The 20,966-nt window shown below is 35.1% G+C and overlaps 3 protein-coding genes across 8 annotated transcripts in view; 1 reads left to right on the forward strand and 2 right to left on the reverse strand.

The window, feature by feature from the left end:
- Positions 1–20,966, reverse strand: part of LOC127518875 (sacsin-like) — a 110,390-nt gene that overhangs the window by 51,710 nt on the left and 37,714 nt on the right. The window lies entirely within an intron of this gene.
- LOC127518740 (sacsin-like) overlaps positions 1–20,966 on the reverse strand; it is an 83,916-nt gene that overhangs the window by 17,291 nt on the left and 45,659 nt on the right. The window contains exons 1-4 of one of the 5 annotated variants that reach the window (XM_051905814.1): positions 13,051–13,068; positions 3,191–3,308; positions 2,897–3,041; positions 444–497 (exon numbers count right to left, since the gene is read on the reverse strand). In XM_051905814.1, the coding sequence (XP_051761774.1) occupies positions 444–478 (35 nt within the window). In that variant the 5' untranslated portion in view covers positions 479–497; positions 2,897–3,041; positions 3,191–3,308; positions 13,051–13,068. Of the gene's footprint in view, positions 1–443; positions 498–2,896; positions 3,042–3,190; positions 3,309–13,050; positions 13,187–20,966 lie in introns of those variants that run through there. The other 4 variants (XM_051905815.1, XM_051905813.1, XM_051905810.1 and 1 more) reach the window with 4 other exon arrangements.
- The window catches only part of LOC127518741 (gastrula zinc finger protein XlCGF8.2DB), a 68,992-nt gene continuing 52,664 nt past the window's right edge, over positions 4,639–20,966 (forward strand). Inside the window, exons 1-2 of one of the 2 annotated variants that reach the window (XR_007931629.1) lie at positions 4,639–12,063; positions 15,300–16,779. The gene's annotated coding sequence lies outside the window, so the exon portion shown is untranslated. Of the gene's footprint in view, positions 12,064–13,256; positions 13,766–14,074; positions 16,780–20,966 lie in introns of those variants that run through there. The other variant, XM_051905816.1, reaches the window with a different exon arrangement.

A 20,966-nucleotide genomic window follows, 5' to 3' on the forward strand; every position in this document is an offset into this window, starting at 1 on the left:
CACATAATTTGTAAAATATAATAGCCTACTCTTTTTTCATAAACATGCTTTATCTGATGACTCTCAGTGTACTTTAACACTCCACCATATTAGTTTTGGGCTTAAGCAAAAAACTGTCACAATGTGGCTGTAATGAGCGCATTATCTCTGAGGAGATAATAAACAAACAATAAACAGTCTATAATAAATCCAAACAAGGAACACTTAGGAGTATCTACAGGAAATATAATACAACCACAATATAACAATGATGATAACAGACAATTGAACTAGGGAAAATCAGGGCTTAAATACATACAAGGATAATTAACGTAACCAGGATCACATGTGAACTCAATCAAAAACCACAGAGACAAACTAACAAAGGGAACACAGGCAAACAGGAACAGAACATAAACTGAACATAATCATTACAAAAACATGCAGTGAATAAAACCACATACTTCTTTTTCTTCTTTTGTCTCGATGCTGAACTCATTGTGCTTCTTTACATTCTCCTGTGTGGTTAAAAACGAAAACTGCTTAAAAACCAATTAACTTCCAAATTCTCAAAAGAAGCCTTTTTTGAACAGTTATTCCATGGAAATTGTTTTAATAATATTGTAAATGTCATCTCTCTCTTTTTTTCATACAAATTTAAAAAGCTAGTTAGCCTTGCTTTCTTGGGTCTCATGTGACCTATAGCTAAAGTCTGCTCATAAGATTACATACAGCTGGCAGAGTCTGCTAAATGTTAATCATTTAAACAAAAAAAGAGGGATCATAAAAACTGCATTTTGTCCTTTATTTTGTACTGCCCTGAATAAGCTAAACAGCATAACAGATTTTTCCATACAGTCACAAGACAAATTTACACAACTGAACCAGTTCAAAAGTTTACATACTGCACACTTGAATCTTATACTGTGTGTTGAATGATCTACCACTGTTTTCATGCTTTATGATAGTTGTTCATGAGTCCTTTGACTGTCCTGAGCAGTTAAACTGCCCACTGTTCTTTAGAAAAATCCTCCAGCTCCTGCACATTCTTTGATTCTCCGCAGCATTTTCTGATTATTTGTCCATTTCTAACAGTTTTACTGTGTGATTTTGAGATCCATATTTTCACACAGAGGACAACTGAGGGACTCAAACACAGCTATTACAAAAGCTACAAACATTCACTGATGCTCCAGAAGGCTAATGTGTCACAGTTACACATAAGCTGCATCTCATTTCAGAGGCTGTCCTCCAGAGGTCGCATTTGAAGGTTGTATACTTCATCAAGGATGTCTTATTTAAGGAAAGTAACCGTAATAAAATTGACTGTTGTTCCTTGTGAGGTGTAAAATACTGTAATGTTTTTCTTAGTTTGCAATCTAATGGTTACTTTTCTTAAATGAGACTGCCTTGATGACGTATGCAGCCTTAAAATGCGGCCTTCGAAGAATGCAACATCTAAATTGAGACACAGATACTGAGGCTACTGACTGCAGAGCCAATGTGTGGAGCTTGACGTCTATGGAATTACTTTTGTTCCAATAAAAATTTAATAAAAATATAAATGGAAAATGAATAAAATGTCTTTGAAACTTAAAAAAATAAATCACAGGCAAAATGTTTGACTTTGTTTTTAATACACTGCATGTTTTGCTAACTGTTTCTCCTCCATCTTTCACTGATCTGTACTTACAAATGTGTTTCTAGAGTTTTCATTTATGCTTCTGACGTTTGTGTGCTCATTGGCTACTGAGTTTTTGATTGACAGCTTCTTGACGTGGAAGTGAAGACGTCAGTGTTGTGTTTACAGTGTTGTGTTTACAATTACATGTGTGGAAGTGAGCGTCTGTAAGCGGCTTCTTATTTCATTTTAGTGATATAAAGATAGGAGTTTTTATTATTTCATCTGTATTTATCTGCTGCTACACTATGTTGAGATGATTTCTTAGGACTAGCACAGATGAATGATATAATCATCATTATCATCAATCATCGTCGTTATCTGGATACTCGCGGTAAGTCAGTATTTTTTAAGTTTACAAAATCAATATAAGGACTTGCTTTTGCTTTTTCAGGTGGAGAGGTATTTTAGAGCTCATTTAGAGCCCACAATAATACAGCAGTGTTGTCTTGATTTAACCCAGTCATCACAGGACCTGGTTATGTACTGCCCATACAGTTACAGTCTTGGATTAGATCACATTTAAAGGGGGAAAAAGTAGTCTTTAATAATAATAAATATAAAGTACTGTGCAAAAGTCTTAGGACACCATTAGATGTTGTTTTAATGGTATAAATGGTATAAAACAATGGTATAGTGACCATATAATTATTTCTGTTTAATAGAATATAACCAGGAAATACATTAAATTTGTAAGCAGTATTAAAAAACAGAAAAAAATGGCTTCTATAGGCTAAAGTGGCAAGTATTTAGAGACCTCTCCTTACACTTGAGCAAGAGCTGGAACCGCCTCTCTTAAACCTAAATGGAACGGAAAATGACTGGAAGGCTAAGAAAACTTTCAAAAAGTTTCTCCTTTGAAAAAACTGGAAGAAGTCTAGGAGGTCACACTAAATACTGATTTTTGCTTAAAGAAGCCATTTTTTTCATTTTGTGTACATATTTCCTGTATGTATCGTAATAAAGACCAAAAAATAAACATGGATGGTCATTAAAACATTGCTAGAACAACAAAGCTAAGACTTTTGCACACTGTATGTCCAAATGCAAAACCTAATACATGAAAGTAATTATGACTGAAATTATATATAATTTGTTTGAAATAAATATTTTAAGTCTGCATAATTTGTTATGTGGGAATTCAAAGCAGTTTGTATTGCTAGATTATAATACATCTGCTTTCTTATTTTCCAGGGAGTGGAACAACTTTTCCATTAACAAAATTCTGATGCTGACCCAGAGGATGGAGTGGGAGCACCAGAGATCCACTGTGCCCATCAGACAAGAATCTTATTTTGCTCAGACACATCACCTTTGACTGACTGGGATCTTGATCTTCAGACACCTGATATTATGCAAATACTTTAATTTCTTTGGAGCTCTAGATTAAAACAAACACAGTTCACAAACACACAAGAGGTTGTACTTTATTCTTATTAGTCCATACTGATTTTGGATTAGCATCAACAACATATGAATGTTAAGGTGATAGTTCACCCAAAAATAAAAATTCTCATATATTTTACTCACCCTCATGCCGTCCCAGATGCATATTACTTTCTTTCTACAGAATTAGGATTTTTAGGAAAATAATACATGTCTTTGTGTCCTAAAGACACAAAAACCCCAGTGGATGAATCAATGTCTTCTGAAATGAAACAATAGATAAGAAAAATACTAAACTGTTAAACTGTTTTAATTATTAACAATCGTTTCCCACCAACTGTCATACGTGTATGGGTTACAGTCCACTTATGGACTCACAGAGATGGACTATTTTCTTAAAGATATTTGTGCTTATGTGAAGAAAGTCATATACAGTCAAACCAAAATTTATTCAGACACCTTGAACATTTCATTCAATAATACAGTTTATTCACTATAGTTTAAAAAAAAAAAAATGAATTTTATGAATTTTACACATGTATTCTATATAGGTGCTTGTGCATTTTTATAGTAATGTACTGTATATCATGAGAATACTGTGCATTACATGAATACTATGCAGTTAGTGTTTTGTGGATTCTGGTCTTTCCTGTCACAACATAATTGCATCCAACACTTTCACTTTGATACTTGTGTATATGCTGTAGTGACAAAAAAGAATTTAAATTTATTTGAATTGATTCATATTTTCATTTACGTTTATTTAACTGGTTTTTATAAAAGTCACAATTGAACTGTTAATGTTAACTAAATAAAATAACTAAATAAAATTATCAGAATGATAAAAAATATCAACAAGATCATTCTTTGTGTGGAATATGTACTGAAATGCCCTTTAAGGTCTATACCGTCTTACAGCAAGCCACGATGGTAATTTTCATACTGTTTGAATTCTTCAGAATTAAGTGATCATTAATTGTGATGGTGTAAGTGCATATGCTAACAATGGGTAGAGTGATGGCCATGGTTGCCAACCTTGATTACCTGGTTGGAGTGAGACTTTCTTGACGGCTGAATATATACATGCATATGATACTAGTATTCTCTTTAAATTGTAACAGCACAACCTAATCAGACCCAACAATAGAGAAGAATCATCAGGAATAAACAAATATTCTCCGAAAACATTGGGCATTATGCAATATTTTCAGTATTATATACTTTAATGTACAATTAAACCTCAAGACATTCATTTTCTCTCGCGTTTGTTCTCTCACGCTCCTAAAAGCTTATGTCGACAAAGTAGAAGCCGCAGATAAATACAGATAAAATTCAAAAACAAAACTCCTATCTTTATATCATTAAAATGAAACAGGAAGCCGCTTACAGACGCTCATCCCCATACAAGTAATTGTAAACACAACACTGACGTCTTCACTTCCAGGTCAAGAAGCTGTCCATCAAAAACTCAGTAGCCAATGAGAACACACCACTGCTAGCCCCGCCCCCGCAAGAGATTTGTGCCAGAAAGACGAACGAAAACTCTGGGATCGTAAACGAAAACTTCAGAAGCATAAATGAAAACTCTGGAAACACATTTGTAAGTACAGATCAGTAAAAGAAAGAGGAGAAACAGTTAGCAAAACATGCAGTGTATTAAAAACAAAGTCAAACATTTTGCCTGTGATTTATTTTTTAAGTTTCAAAGACATTTTATTTAGTTTCAATTTATATTTTTATTAGTTTTTTTTGAAAAGTTACATTCATTTTTATTGGCACAAAGGTAATTCCATAGACGTCCAGCTCCCTCTCTCTGGACATAATCTGTGGAGCTAGAATGTATATGTACACACTAAGCTCCACCCCTTAGATCCACAGAGGTCAAGCTCCACCCAATTGGCTCTGCGCCACTTGCATACACACATTATTCAAGTCATATTTTAGATTTCCTCATTCTGAACAACTTTGCCTCAAGAACCAGTGGTGTCATTCAAAGTTTTAAATATTTAAAATTATTAAAAAATTAAAAAAAAAGTGTGGGGGGGGAGGGGTTGCAAACAAGTTTTTCTCAGCAAAACCAGTAGTACAAATTGTTATATTTCTGTGGTAAATTAGGCTACCTGAAATGGACTACTTGCACTGAGCCTCGTGACACACATCCGGTTTGAAATATTACGGCTCAGTTGTTTCCGGTTGTATATATTTTCAATGCACCGTTATCACATAGCTAACTAAACGCCTCTTAAAATGAGAGTCCCCGGGATGATTTTAAATTTTTGAATAGTCTGAATAGTCAAATACACGCACACACAGATGTCAAAATGTCCACTGTGTGGAGTATCTCGCGTGAATACGTCGGTTATGGCTTAAGTGGACGTAAGTGGGTAATAACTGGATATGTGTCAGTATATTATGTCCATGCATTCAGCAATTAAATATCTGTCTGTCATTAATGTTAATCAAAAAAAAAAATAAAGATGTTAAATAAATGTATACATGTTAAATAAACCTACTGTATCTGAAAAAAGATTTTTTTAAATTTGCTAATTTGCTTCTTTGTTCTTTTATATAGCCTAAAAAAAAAAAAAAAAAAGAAAAAAAAAAGAAAAATCTAAAAATTAACTTAAACTTAAAATTTATCATATTAGCCTATGCTCATATTGCCCACCCCTTACCTGTACATACCAGCTGATATACAATGTAGGCCTAGTCTTGATTTGGGTGGTTTCTCTGCATTTGAAAGTTTGAAAGGGTTTTAAATCTTCTAAATCAAGTAGAATGACTCAAAATCAAGTAATTTAAGCATGCCAAAGTCAACTTTAATCATATAAAATGCAATTTCCCACCAGCAAAATTGTGGCCAGTGAAAATGCTGAGTGGCTAGTAACTTGACCCTGAACTATAAACTTTGGTTGAAGCTGGAAGGCTGGAATCCATTTGGCTACCTGATTTATACAACATCAGCATATAAGTTGGCATCATGTATTTTTTATATATATTACTGTTGCTTATTTTTTGCAACCAGGGATCAAATGAATTAAATGAACACAATAAGGAGAGTGAGCCCGAGTTGTGTTTGCTCCACCTCAAACAACTGTCAACTTCTCCAATGAAAATTCCAGAGTTTTATCATCAGCCAATTAACTTGCTTCATAAACTGAACATTTTTTATTTTCAAGTGTATGTAAATGAGATTTTGTATTTTCAGAATCTTATGGTGTTAAACGATTATTTTATTGGTACAGAGGACTCTTTTTTTCAGTTTACCATTGATGGGGATCATGATAAATCATTTCCCGTTAATTTAAAATTACGATGTATGATAATGCTTTTATTGATGTTATCTGGAAATGTTCAGCCAAATCCTGGGCCTATTACATCTATGCATTGCTTACCCACTCCCTCAGATTTCAAAAGTAGAACAGGCCTTGGGTTTATGCATTTAAATGTTAGAAGTTTGGTTCCTAAACTGGATATGATTAAGATTTGGGTAAATACGTCAAACGCTGATATAATTGTTCTTTCTGAAACCTGGCTTAAGAAATCGATCACTGATGATTTGATTTATATTGATGGCTATAAAGTCTATAGAACTGATCGGGTGGGTAAAGGAGGCGGGGTGGCCATTTATGTTAAATCTAAATTTGTTAGCTCTGTAACTTTATTAGTTACTAGAGCTAAACAGTTTGAGGTTTTGGCCATCAAAGTGGGTGTTTCGAAAGTTTCTAATATCACTGTGGTTGGCTGTTATAGACCTCCGTCTGCTACAGGGGATGCTTTCAAAGCTTTTTCAGATATTTTACATGAGTTAAATGACTCTTCTGAGTTCATCCTTATGGGTGATATGAATTGGGACTGGCTCTCTAGGACCTCAGATTGTCTTAAAGAATTGTGTGACTCCTTAAGTCTTACGCAACTTATTAATGTACCAACAAGGCTAAATACTAAAGCGCAACATAAATCTACTTTACTGGATCTAATTATAACAAATGCTGCACATAAATTTATTTCAACTGGTATATTTTGTAATGATATCAGTGATCATTGTGTAATTGCTTGTGTCCGTGATACAAAACTTCCTAAGGTAAAACCCTGTTTTATTTTTAAAAGATATTTAAAAAATTTTGAGGAACAAGCATTTTTGCATGATGTATATAATAGTGATCTTAGAAGGGTAACTTTAATACAGGATGTTGAACTGGCATGGGAATATTTTCAGTCAAATTTTCAGCTTATTTCTAATAAACATGTTCCCATTAAGAAGTTCAGGATTAGTGGTAGGGATTTGGTTTTCAGATAGTCTTTCAGAATTAATTCATTTAAGAAATAAATCATGGGCACAAGCTAGATTTTCAAATAATTCTGCTGATTGGTCTATATTTATATCACTAAGGAATAAGTGCACTTGGATGATTAGGAAGTCTAAATCGGAGTTTTATTTAAAGTCAGTTACAGAGAATTTAAATAACCCTTCAAAATTTTGGAAAATAATTAAATCCATGTCAGGGACTCATGTAGCCTCTAGCCTACCTGAATATATTCAGGTTGGGCTAGATAAAATAAATAATAAAGTTGCTATGATTAGCCAGTTAAATAAACATTTTATACAAGCTGGGTCTGTATTTGACAGTTTGAATGCAAATACAACTGTACCATGTTCTGGGATTACACCAGCGACTGGTAGTCTGGATGTTTTTGTTTTTAAACCAGTTTCAGTAAATCAGATTTGTAAAGCGCTGAAAGGCATTGGTAATACGACATCTGTGGGCCCAGATAACTTAGATCCTTATCTTTTGAAGGTGGCAGCGGATATTATTGCTGAGCCACTTACTCATATATTTAATCTAAGTCTTGTATCAAACTCGTTACCTAAAATTTGGAAAGCTGCTTATGTTCTCCCATTATTTAAAGGTGGTGATCCCTCAGACATGAACAACTATCGTCCCATCTCCAAACTTTCAGTTTTGACTAAGATTTTTGAATCTCAGGTAAATTCACAGTTGAAACAGTTTTTATTTGATAATAATATTTTAAATTCTTATCAATCTGGTTTTAGAACTGGCCATAGTACCATTACTGCTGCTACAGTAGTGTTAAATGATATTATTGGTGCCTTGGATAATAAACAACACTGTGCAGCTTTATTTGTGGACCTGTCTAAGGCGTTTGATTCAGTGAATCATGATTTACTGATAAATAAACTTAGTAGTGCTGGTTTCGGACCAGGAACATTGAAATGGTTTAGTGTGTTCATGTGGAGGATCTTAAATCTGATTTTCTTGATATATCTAAAGTGGTCCCCCAGGGTTCCATTTTAGGACCTATTTTGTTTTCTATTTATATAAATGATTTGGGTAAGGACATTCAAGCAAAAAAACACTTTTATGCTGATGATACTATTATTTATACACTTGCTCCATCTATAACACAGGCGGTAAAAGAGCTTCAGATTGCATTTCAGTTACTGGAAGATGCTCTGGTTAGTTTAAAATTAGTTTTAAATTCGCAGAAAACAAAGTTTATGGTTTTTTTCAAAAGCTCAGGCACAAGTACTTGATAATTTTAGTATTTTTGCATCTGATGGTAAAGTTATTGAAAGAGTACCTTTTTATAAGTACTTGGGCATTTGGATTGATGATAAGCTTTTGTTTAATGTACATATTGCTAATCTAATCAGGAAACTCAAACTGAAGCTTGGCTTTTATTTTAGAAATAAATCTAATTTTACTTTTAAGACCAAAAAGAAACTTGTAGAAGCTACCTTTCTAACTGTGCTTGATTATGGTGATATATTATACATGCATGCAGCCTCTTCTATTTTAACATGCCTTGACTCGGTATACCATGCTTCACTGCGTTTTATTACAAATGCAAAATCCCGTACTCATCATTGCATTTTATATGAGATGGTGGGTTGGACATCATTATCTATACGTAGAAAACAACACTGGTACATTTTTATTTATAAAGCAATGTTAGGTAAACTTCCAGCTTATCTCTGCACTCTTCTTTGTCTTTGTTCTGGCAATTACCAGCTACGCTCTTCCAAGTGTTTGCTTTTTAACATACCACGAGTTTGTACAGAACTGGGGAAAACTGCTTTTTCATATTATGCACCCTGGGCATGGAATAATTTGCAAAAAGATCTAAAACTAGATAAATTTGTGTCTATTGGTGAATTTAAATGCATTACAAAGAGAGTGGTATTGGAAGTTTGTGATTGTTTTTGTTGAGAGGATGTGTTTGAATATTGTTGTAATGTGTACTTGTTGTATTTTAAAACTGTTTTACTGTTTGGCTGTTACCTTGGCCAGGTCTCTCTTGTAAAAGAGATTGTAAATCTCAATGAGACTTCCTGGTTAAATAAAGGTAAAATAAATAAAATAAAAATAATCTCCTTATTTTTTGCATTATCATTATTTTTCTGTAACTCTGACTGCATGTGTTGAAAAAAAAATGAGAAATAGTATTTCATAAAAACCTTTAAAATTGCCAGAGAAGTAAGGTAACACCAGTGACAAAAAATAAATAAATAAATGCACAACAACAAAAAAAAATAAATAAATAAAATAAAATCATTAAGCTGTCATTTATGTGTAGGCCTATTCATAAAGTCAAAGGGTAATCTAATAATGTGGTCTAAGTTTAAATGTTAGAAAAAGAAACATAGTTAAGGCAGTTATCACATTCATTCAACTATTTCAAACACTGGAATAAAAGAGCACCAACGCAAGCAATACTGCTCGTACGAAAAATATCCATAGTTACTACACTCTTACTATAGTAAAACCATGGTTCGCCTTCATAAGTATTTGATTAATTATAACTTTTACGTTATAAGAAAGGTAAGTTATTATGGAAGCCCGTTTCCGCCACTAAATAAAAAAATAAAAAGAGTAATTGCGACTTTTTATCTCAGAATTCTGACTTTTTATCTCGCAATTGCGAGTTTATATCTCACAATTGCGTGATATAAAGTCAGAACTGCGAGATATAAACTCGCAATTGCGTGATATAAAGTCAGAATTCTGAGATATAAACTCGCAATTCTGACTTTTTTTTTCTCGCAATTGCGAGTTTATTTCTCAGAATTCTGACTTTTTTTTTTTCGCAATTCTGACTTTTTTTTTCTCGCAATTGCGAGTTTATATCTCAGAATTCTGACTTTTTTTTCTCGCAATTAACTGACAGACAGTTTCTCTGTCTGTAACAATTCCGGACATCCAACATTTCTGGTACATCCAACGATAGCCGTGCTGCCGTTCTGATGTCTGAAGCTGCTGGTGTAGAAAATGTGCCACTTCAGCTTCGTCTGTTTTATTGCGCCTCCGCCACAGCTGATTCTTATTATTATTACTATTATATTGTTATTATTGTGTCAAATTCATTAGTGTATCCATTCTGTTAAAAAACAACTTTTATTCACCAAATACTTCCACTGTATTTGCAGAATTGCATGATTTTACCCTTGAATGCCCCCTTTTATGGAGCCACCAGACTTGAGTTGCAAAGTTACAAAGTTGATGAAACATGATAGGTATTGGTGTTTTAGTATTAAGCCCACTAGATGGCAGTAAAAGCTGTTTTTTCTCCTTGAAACGAAACAATGATACTCATGTACAAGGTTACCGTGAAAACATGCTATATGCATATTCCTGCATAATGCATATGTCCGGAGACTAATCTTTATGTGTCTCCTCCAGTAAAATCAAAATTTCTTTATTGGTAAATCTGCGCTAAAAATAATCCTTTATAATGTCTTCCATTTTATGTAGAATAATAACGAAGCAGCAATCCTGATGGTCAGTCGCAATGAAAGGAAACGCAAGCAAAGTAAGAACTGTGAGAAATAAAGTTTCACACAATTGTGAGAAAAAAAGTCAGAATTTATATCTCAGAATTCTGACTTTATATCACGCAATTGCGAGTTTATATCTCGCAATTCTGACTTTATATCACGCAATTGCGAGTTTATATCTCAGAATTCTGACTTTATATCACGCAATTGCGAGTTTATATCTCGCAATTCTGACTTTATATCACGCAATTGCGAGTTTATATCTCGCAATTCTGACTTTATATCACGCAATTGCGAGTTTATATCTCAGAATTCTGACTTTATATCACGCAATTGCGAGTTTATATCTCGCAATTCTGACTTTATATCACGCAATTGTGAGATGTAAACTCGCAATTGCGAGATAAAAAGTCAGAATTCTGAGATAAAAGTCGCAATTACTCTTTTTATTTTATTATTTTTTTTATTTAGTGGCGGGAATGGGCTTCCATAAGTTATACTGCTGTTTAATCGTCAGCTTGGTTTGTTTGTGCATGTCTTGTATGCTCTTCTGCTCCTTTACAGTCAGCTAGCTCGCGATGCTAACGGACTTTTACAGTCATTGTGATTCTGTTAACAGATTGTCAGGAGGGAATCAGCGATGCTTGACAGTTTTAGTTTGTTTTTGTTTGCAGTGCAACTGTAACGTAAAATAGTCTAGCATTAATAGTCTTAATTTAAATGTAAATTTAACAGGTATGAAAGACCTGAAAGAAACACTGCTAATGAGATGACGAGCACTTGACAGCAGTAGGTTACGTTAGTTGGGAAATATATATTTATTATTCAGAATGCGCATTTGGAAGGGAAATCCTTTCGGCTCTGCGGGTTAATAAAGGCCCTTTGAAGCAAAGCTATTGTGTTTTTGTAAGAAAAATATTCATATTTAAAACTTTATAAATTCAAATAACTAGCTTCCGGCAGACGACCGTACACATATCCACACACAAGTTGACTTTTGGCACAAGAGTAACCCCTGACGCGATGTATGATGCAGGATGTTGGGGTATTATAAGCTTAGACAGCTCACGGTTCAAACAAATACGGCTGTGCAACAAACTCAAGCTCCTCTTCTATCGAAATCCTCCGACATTTCTCTTTTAGAAATATTTCGTTTCAGACCGGTGTTTTGTTTTGTTTTGTTCTCTCCTCTGCGCCTCCGCTTTCGTCATTGCATCAGGTCAAAGGTTGCTCTTCCGCCCAAGTCGACTTGCGCAGTATGCGTACGATTGTCTGCTGGAAGCTTGTTATTTGAATTTATAAAGTTTTAAATATGGATATTTTTCTTACACAAATGCATCGCTTCGCTTCAAACGGCCTTTATTAACCCACTGGAGCCGTATGAATTACTTTGATTATGGATGGATGCATTTATTTTTTGTTTTAAAACGTGGCCCCCCATTCACTACCATTATAAACCTTGGAGGACTAAGGATATTTTTAAATATATCTCAGATTGTGTTCATCTGAAAGAAGATCATATACACCTACAGTTGCAGTGCAACTGTAACGTAAAATAGTCTAGCATTAATAGTCTTCATTTAAATGTAAATTTAACAGGTATGAAAGACCTGAAAGAAATACTGCTAATGAGATGACGAGCAGTAGGTTACGTTAGTTGGGGAATATATATTTATTATTCAGAATGCGCATTTGGAAGGGAAATATATTAATAAACATTTCAGCAGGTTGAAGATATGTGAAGATATGTTAATGTTAATGCAGAGAATACGATTAATTGTTTAAAAAACATTTGGCAGCCCTAAAACGTAGTAATAATGTGCGTTTTCATGAGAAGCTCACATAACGCTGACCGGAAACGTTCGAGCCGTAATAAGCAGAACGCGGAAGTTGTGCAAGTAGTCCATTGCTGAAAATAGTCATTTTAAGGTGCTTACATGCGTCCTAATGCATAATATTTATATTAAAATAATATAACATAAGAACAATTATGGACTGCATTTTAAAAAATCGTATGTAAAGAATGTGCGCTAAATAAAACATAATCTAAATGCCATTTTTATGATCCCTCTTTTTTTAAATAAAAATACATTTATGTTATGTTATATTGTTGAGTTATATTATAGTCTATTACATTAGTATTATATTATATTAAAAACATTTCAAAAACTTAGTAGCCCTTCTTCGGCAGGCGGTTATCTCCTACCTTCAGTGGTCCTGATGCTCCACTCGAACCCGAAATCAGCGATCAGAATGAGACTCATAAACTCACTGATTCTCTAGGTTTCTGTTCACTAGAAGGACCCTGTTTTGCGAAAACGAAACTTACACTCCGCCTTCACTCATAGTTCACTTCACACAAAATAACTGTTTTAACGGAAACTGTTGCAAACCAAAAACAGTTAGTCTGTCGTTACCATGGTTTAACTACAATAATCATGTCAAAGAATGATTCTGAAAGCTTTTAAAAATGGTTGAAGGAGATCCCTTTTTATGATTTACCTTGGCAAATAAATTACTGCAATAAATGTAACATGCTGTAATCTGTATTTACCCTAAGGAATTTATAACTACATAAGTAAATATAATTATAAATAATTAGGCTACTTTTATTTTGATAGCATGGTACCAGGCTTCCTTCTGTATGGCTTCCACCACAAGAAGAGAGAAACTGATTTCCCTTTGTTTACAGTGCATGGCATGATAATATCGCTGTCTATTCGTGTGATTTTCGCCAAAAACCTGATTTCATGGCGCCATTCTACATCACTGTCCGTTCATCTGTGGTGAATTAGCTTATCTAACCATACGGACAATCTGATGCGACTCTTGTGCTCTGAATAATGTAACGAACTCGGAGATATTCCTGAAAGCTTCGGACTGGGTTGTGTGATGTTCTGGGCGGAACCGGTGGTGAAACGGTGAGTCTGCATTTTTGCATTCGTTGCTCTGGATGTTGCATATTGACGAACAGGGTGAACTTGTAAATGTATTTGAAAGAAAGCTTTTATGCTCACCACTGTTGCATTTATTTGATTAAAATGCAGTAAAACAGTAATATTGTATATTACTATTTATATAATATTAATATTAACATTTTCTATTCTAATATATTTTAAAAAGTAATTTATTGTAGTGATCAAAGCTGAATTTTTTTTGAAGTTTTTTTTTTTTTTTTTTTTTTTTTTTTTACATTTACATTTCGGTTATTGTTTTCTTTCTCACTTTAGATGCTGCCAGGCTAAAGCATTCAAAGTGGAAACTTCTGCCGTGCCTCAATTGTCCGGGATTGGGATGGTGGAAGGAGCAGAAGAACCAGAAGATCAGATCAGGCAGAGATCTACTGATTTACCTAATGTGTTAGTTCAACCAAAAATTTTCATTACTCACCTTCATGTCGTTCCAAACCTGTAAGAATTTCGTTCATCTTCGAAACACAAATGAAGATCTTTTTAATGAAATCTGAGAGATTTCTGTCCCTCCATTGAAAGTTCATGCAACTGCACTTTCAAGCCTCAGAAAGGTAGTAAAGACATAATTAAAGTAATCCATATGACTCCAGCGGTTTAACTTCAACAAGCGATGCGAATGCTTTGTGTGTGCAAAAAAAACATTGCGTCTTCATTCACAAAATATATATTTCTGACACGTTTTCAGAAGAGCACCACGATGCATCCGTGTTGTGTTGGCACGAGAGCTGGCCATCTCATGGTGCTCTCTTGAACATGCATAGGAGATACATAATTTGTGAATAAAGATGTAATTGTTTTTTTTTTGTTTTTTGTTTTCTTTTTGTGCACACAAGGCATCTGTTAAAAATATCTTCATTTGTGTTCTGCACAAAAGTCTTATGGGTTTGGAGCGACATGAGGGTAAGTAATCAAAGGGATAGTTCACCCAAAAATTATCCCATGATTTACTCACTCTCAAGCCATCCTAGTTGTATATGACTATCTTCTTTCAGAGCAATCGGAGATATATTTAAAAATATCCTTAGTCCTCCAAGGTTTACAATGGTTGTGAATGGGGGGCCATGTTTTATAACAAAAAAAAAAAAAAAAAAAATGCATCCATCCATAATAAAAGTAATCCATACGGCTCTGCGGGTTAATAAAGGCCTTTTGAAGCGAAGCTATTGTGTTTTTGTAAGAAAAATATCCATATTTAAAACTTTATAAATTCAAATAACTAGCTTCCGGCAGACGACCGTACACATACTACACAAGTTGACTTTCGTCACAAGAGTAACCCCTGACGCGATGTATGATGCAGGATGTTGGGGTATTATAAGCTTAGACAGCTCACGGTTCAAACAAATACGGCTGTGCAACAAACTCAAGCTCCTCTTCTATCGAAATCCTCAGACATTTCTCTTTTAGAAATATTTCGTTTCAGACCGGTGTTTTGTTTTGTTTTGTTCTCTCCTCCGCGCCTCCGCTTTCGTCATTGCATCAGGTCAAAGGTTGCTCTTCCGCCCAAGTCGACTTGTGCAGTATGCGTACGATTGTCTGCTGGAAGCTTGTTATTTGAATTTATAAAGTTTTAAATATGGATATTTTTCTTACACAAATGCATCGCTTCGCTTCAAACGGCCTTTATTAACCCACTGGAGCCTTATGAATTACTTTGATTATGGATGGATGCATTTATTTTTTGTTTTAAAATGTGGCCCCCCATTCACTACCATTATAAACCTTGGAGGACTAAGGATATTTTTAAATATATATCAGATTGTGTTCATCTGAAAGAAGATCATATACACCTAGAATGGCTTGAAGGTGAGAAAATCATGGGATAATTTTCATTTTTGGGTGAACTATCCACTTTAATGTGTTCTGATGTGGTTATAATTGATCATTGTTCTGTTTTATAAATATTTTTGGTAACACTTTACAATACGTTTCATTTGTTAATATTAGCTAATGTATTAACTAACATGAACTAACCATAAGCAATACATTTGTTATTGTATTTACTAATCTTCATTAATGTTAGTTAATGAAAATACAGCTATTCATTGTTTGTTGATGTTAGTTCACAGTCATTAACTAATGTTAACAAGATTTTAATAATGTATAAGTAAATGTTAAAATTAACATTAACAAAGATGAATAAATGCTGTAGAAGTGCAGTTCATTATTAGTTCATGTTAACTAATGTTAACTAATGACCCTTATTGTAAAGTGTTACCACATTTTCAATATTTTAAAGTTTTATTGTTTTGAAAAATGTTTATACAGAAAAGATGGATTAATTTGATCAAAAGTTACAGTAAAGACTTAAATTGTAAAAAAAAAAAAAAAAAAAAATGTTGCTCTTTTGAAAGTTTTATTTAAAAAAATACTGTATCATGGTTTCCACAAAAAAATCTGAAGCAGTACAGCTGTTTTCAACACTGATAATCAGAAATGTTTCTTGAGAAGCAAATCATCATATTAGAATGATTTCTGAAGGATCATGTGACACTGAAGACTGGAGTAATGATGCTGAAAATTCAGCTTTGATCACATACATTTTATCACATACATTTCTCTATGAATACATTTTACAATGTATTCATATAGAAAAGTTATTTTTGTAGTAATATTTCACAATATTACTGTTTTTAGTTTGATCAAATGCAGGTTTAAGATGTGATCAGAAAAGTGTCTTTTTTGTTGTTGTTTTTTACGTGATGTGTCAATAAATGTTTTGGTACTCTTGTGAATTGTCTTATTTTGACAGTAATTATGAATATGAAATATAAAAATATAATCATGAATTCGCGTTTGAAATTAGGCCCGAAAAAGACGTCTTTTCACCTTTCACTTTTCAACCAAAATTTAACGTTGTTTAGACGTCTGGCAATGTCGTCTTTTCTACGTCTTTTCAACGAGTTTTTGCTGGGTGGGAAATCTCTAAGTAGATCAGTCCTCAAGAAATGTTTTCCCCTTGCGTAAGTCATGTTTGCTTGTCTTTTGTGAAGAATACAACATTGTGTTGCACACAGCCTATAGCACGCCCAGTCAGATAGCGGACATAGTTGTTGTTTGCTTTTGTTTCATTTTGGATGTGATGACAGTCACGGTCCTCGAGGCAGTTTTCCAGGAAGAAAATGTGTAAAATGTTGCTCAAACCTGCTGTCCTCAGCCATAAACTATAGGCTAAATATGTTTTTTTTAGACCTATAACGAGGTCTGGTTTTGCAATAGATATATTAAAATATGTATAACGCCTTATAATCTTTCTAATAAGACATATTTGCAAACATTTAAATGGAGATCCTCATCTAGGCTACTATGTGTAGAGGAAATTAATTCTCCCCTCTTTTATTAAGTCATTTATTAAAGTATTTTGGATAAATTTTAAATAAAGTCTATATAGTATAATACATTCTGCTGCCATTGGCAACACACAGACCTTGAGTTGTGACGTTAAAGGAAGCAGACAAGGAAGTCACACTTTTAAGAGCCCTGTTTAAAGAAAATACATGTATTTAAATGCTTTCCCTATATATCAATGTCTGTATGTTATTGTACCAATAATGCATTCTTGTGTCACTTTGTCTTGTCATCTTTTGTTTTTCATTGTTTTTTTGTATAACCCTTGTTTTTTTTATGTTCTTTAAAGTAAAGTTCTTTAATAACGTTCCCATTAAGTTATATAAACGTTATTTCTTAATGTTCTCTGAATGTTCAAAACATCCAGTTTTTTAAATGTTTTAAAAACAGTTTTTCTTGGTTATGCGAACATTGAGAACATTCTATTTCAGAATTTTGCAAGCAACGTTACTTTTGAATATTCTCTGAACATTCTGAAACAAACATTTAAACAATGTCAGAGAAACGTAAAACCAAAACCTTTTAGAAGAAACGTTCCATGAATGAAAATGTTTTTGTGCTAACATTTTGAGAACATTATTAAACACCTGATAACCAGAAACATTCTAATAATGTTATTGGGAGAACGTTTGTTCATAACTTTGAGAGAACCTTGCCACAACATTAACCAAAGTTCTGAGAACATTCCCCGTTAAGCCCAAAGTATAGTTCACTTTTTACGTGTGCGCGAGGGTCACCATTCGTACAGTGCGTGTGACGCAAATTTCGCCATCAGAAGAGTATGCGCGTACTGTACGCACACCTTCTGAACCACGCCTACTTGTACATGCAGGTCGCACATGTGCATTTAATTTTTTTTGCAGTAATTAGTTTATCCACAAGGTGGCAACCATGCCCTGTGGGCGTCGATTCACAAGGTAGTCAAAGAAAACCTGCATAAACAGAACAGATCGGAACACATGCAAGCTACAGCGACAATGGAGGCCTACATAGACAACAGATTGTGTGAAGAGGTTAGAAAGTACCCTCAACTCTAGCATGAAAGAATACAAAGATGTCTACATGGGTTGTAACACGTGGAGAGAGATTGCACAAAACTGCGCATGCGTATGCGTACAAGTCAAGTGTACTTTGCAAGGCTGTGCGTTCAAATGTACTTGTACACTAGCGTACGCGTTAAAAAACTAAGTATACCCTGGGCTTAAGCTGGCATATTCCACTGTGATTGGTTATGCAGGAAAAGGCTGTTTTTTCTTTTCAATTACACCTGAAATCAATTTTGATCTCACTGTATTTAAACAGTCAAGTAATGTGATTTGTTAACTCAGGCAATGTTTTTGTCATTAGGTGTGATGGACTTTTGGTCAGCTCTGGGTTTTGAATCATCCAACATGTCCCACTCGTCCAAGCCTCGATCTCACCCTTGCGGCCTGTGTGACAAATCTTTTACCCAGATATCCATGCTCACCAAACACCAGAGAATGCATAAACGCAGCCACACCGGGGAGAAGTCTCACACTTGCCGGATTTGCTCCAAGACCTTCATCTCTTCGGCCCATCTGGCACTACACATGCGATCACACACTGGAGAGAGGAAGTACAAATGCAGCGTATGCTCCAAAATGTTCATGCAGTCGTCCCAACTCATGCGCCACAAGACCATCCACACCGGTGAGAAACCCTTCAAATGCCCAGACTGCAACAAGTGCTTTGGCCGTGCCTCACACCTGAAAACCCATCGCAGGCTCCACACCGGTGAGAAGCCCTTCAAATGCACACTGTGCGATAGGGCTTTTACTCAAAAGGCTTGAGCTTTGAAAAACTCCTTTCTGCAGATGCTACTGTCACTGGTAGTGTGCAGGCTATTCTCAGTGCCACCCAAAGGTTTGGATAAAGCCCAGTCAGTCCTTTTGGTGGAGAAAGTTGAGAAATTCAAATTCTGTCATGCTTGCCTTTGGTAAGTTTGGAAGGCTCTGAATTTCTGTGGTAAGTTCTTGCCAGTCAAGGTCAGTCTCCTCCCCATCAGTCAGTGTGTTGCCAAGTAGCTCACATTGCTCTCGGAGTGCCTCGTCATCCATGTCAGTGAAACTGAGCAGAACACCGAATTTATCACTTACGTTCTTTAGTGATGGAAAACGATCTTCCAGTGACTGGATGGCAGTGTCAACAACAACATTAAAGAATGTTATCTCCATCTTCTTTACTGCATCATTCACAGTCTCGTCTGCTGCCTCATAGCTAAACTGCCTTTTTGAGCTTTGAATCCTCTTCTGCGCCAGCACTGCCTCCACATTCATGTTCTCACATGACTCTCTCGCCTTTGACGGGGCATCAGAGAATCCTGTGTCCCTGTACTTCAACAGAGATTCTTTTGTTTTGTCAATAAGATTGACAGCGACATCAAGCTGCATGTTTGCAGATTGCAGGAATTTACTTATAATGTTGACTTTGGCCAGGATATCAAACCAGACCACTGTACAGATTTGAAATCTGAATGATCCTATTTCTTCTGCCAGTGACTGGGCCTCAATTTTTACAGCAGCATCATTTGTTTTGTTTCTGACTTCAGTCAATGCCTCTCTGACTTTTTCAGCTTGGTACCATATAGGCTTAATGCTGTTGACTCTACTCTCCCATCTTGTCTCACTTCCTGACTTGAGCGTGATCTGGACATGCTGTTTAAGAATAGCCCACCTCTGAGGAGCAGCAGAGAACAAGTTGTAAAGCTTCTGAACTATGCCAAAGAAGCTGATGGCATCTACTGACTTCTTTGCTGAATCTGCAACCATTAGATTTAGGGTGTGTTTTCCACATGGAACATAAAGAGCACAAGCATTTCTTTCAAGCAGCCTGGCATGCACTCCTTTATTTTTCCCTTTCATGTTGGAGCCATTATCATATGACTGACCCCTGCAGTCTTGAAAACGGATGCCCAGCTCCTCCAGCTTGTTCAAAATCAATGAAGATAGGCCAATCTCTGGGGTGTTGACGTGGTGACAATTCTGACAACAACCAACATTTGTTCCTGGTGACTGATGTTTGGGGTGTGCAGTCTAAAATGATAGCAAAATACTTTGACTGCTTAATTTCAGTCACCATAGTGCTAAGTATTTTCCCACTAATACAAGCAATGAGTTCATTTTGGATCGTTTTCCCCAAGTAGGTAGTGTGATTTTCACCAGAGCTGATGCGTCTGACATGGTTATTTAAAACTGTATCATACTTTGCAAGAAGTTCTACCTCTTTCAGAAAATTGCCATTGTTTGGACTGTTGATGTTGTCTGCTGATCCTCTGAGAGCAAGGTTTCTTTCAGCCAATGATTGAATGATACTGATCATACGTTTGAGTACCTCTCTCCATCGATTCTGCTCTGCTTGCAAGAGAGCTATTGCAGTGTGGTCAATTGTTTTTCCTGCTTCAAGTCAACGCTCTAAATCCTTCCATGCCAACAAATATTTAACGTGATTTGGGCTGGTTTCATGGGACTTTAATATTGCACTGATATTGACCCAGTCATTCTGACCCTCTGTGGCAAGCTTTGATGACTTTCTCGAAAACAACTTGCAGCAAAAGCAGTAGACTGCATCACTCTGCTTTGAGTATGTTAACCAGTCACATTTAACTTTCTCACCATTCGCTAGGTTTCGAAACATGTGATGGTAGTGAAAGCTTCTGTGCAAATGGGACTTGGGGAATTCAAAGTCTCTGTCTACATCCGCAGGACCTCTGTAAACTAAGTCATCCCTTACTTGGTCAGACAGTTTTGATGGCCACTGAGCAGGATCAATTGGTGGTAGAGCA

The sequence above is a fragment of the Ctenopharyngodon idella genome, chromosome 9 (genome assembly GCF_019924925.1).
Source record: "Ctenopharyngodon idella isolate HZGC_01 chromosome 9, HZGC01, whole genome shotgun sequence".
Lineage (NCBI taxonomy): Eukaryota > Metazoa > Chordata > Actinopteri > Cypriniformes > Xenocyprididae > Ctenopharyngodon > Ctenopharyngodon idella.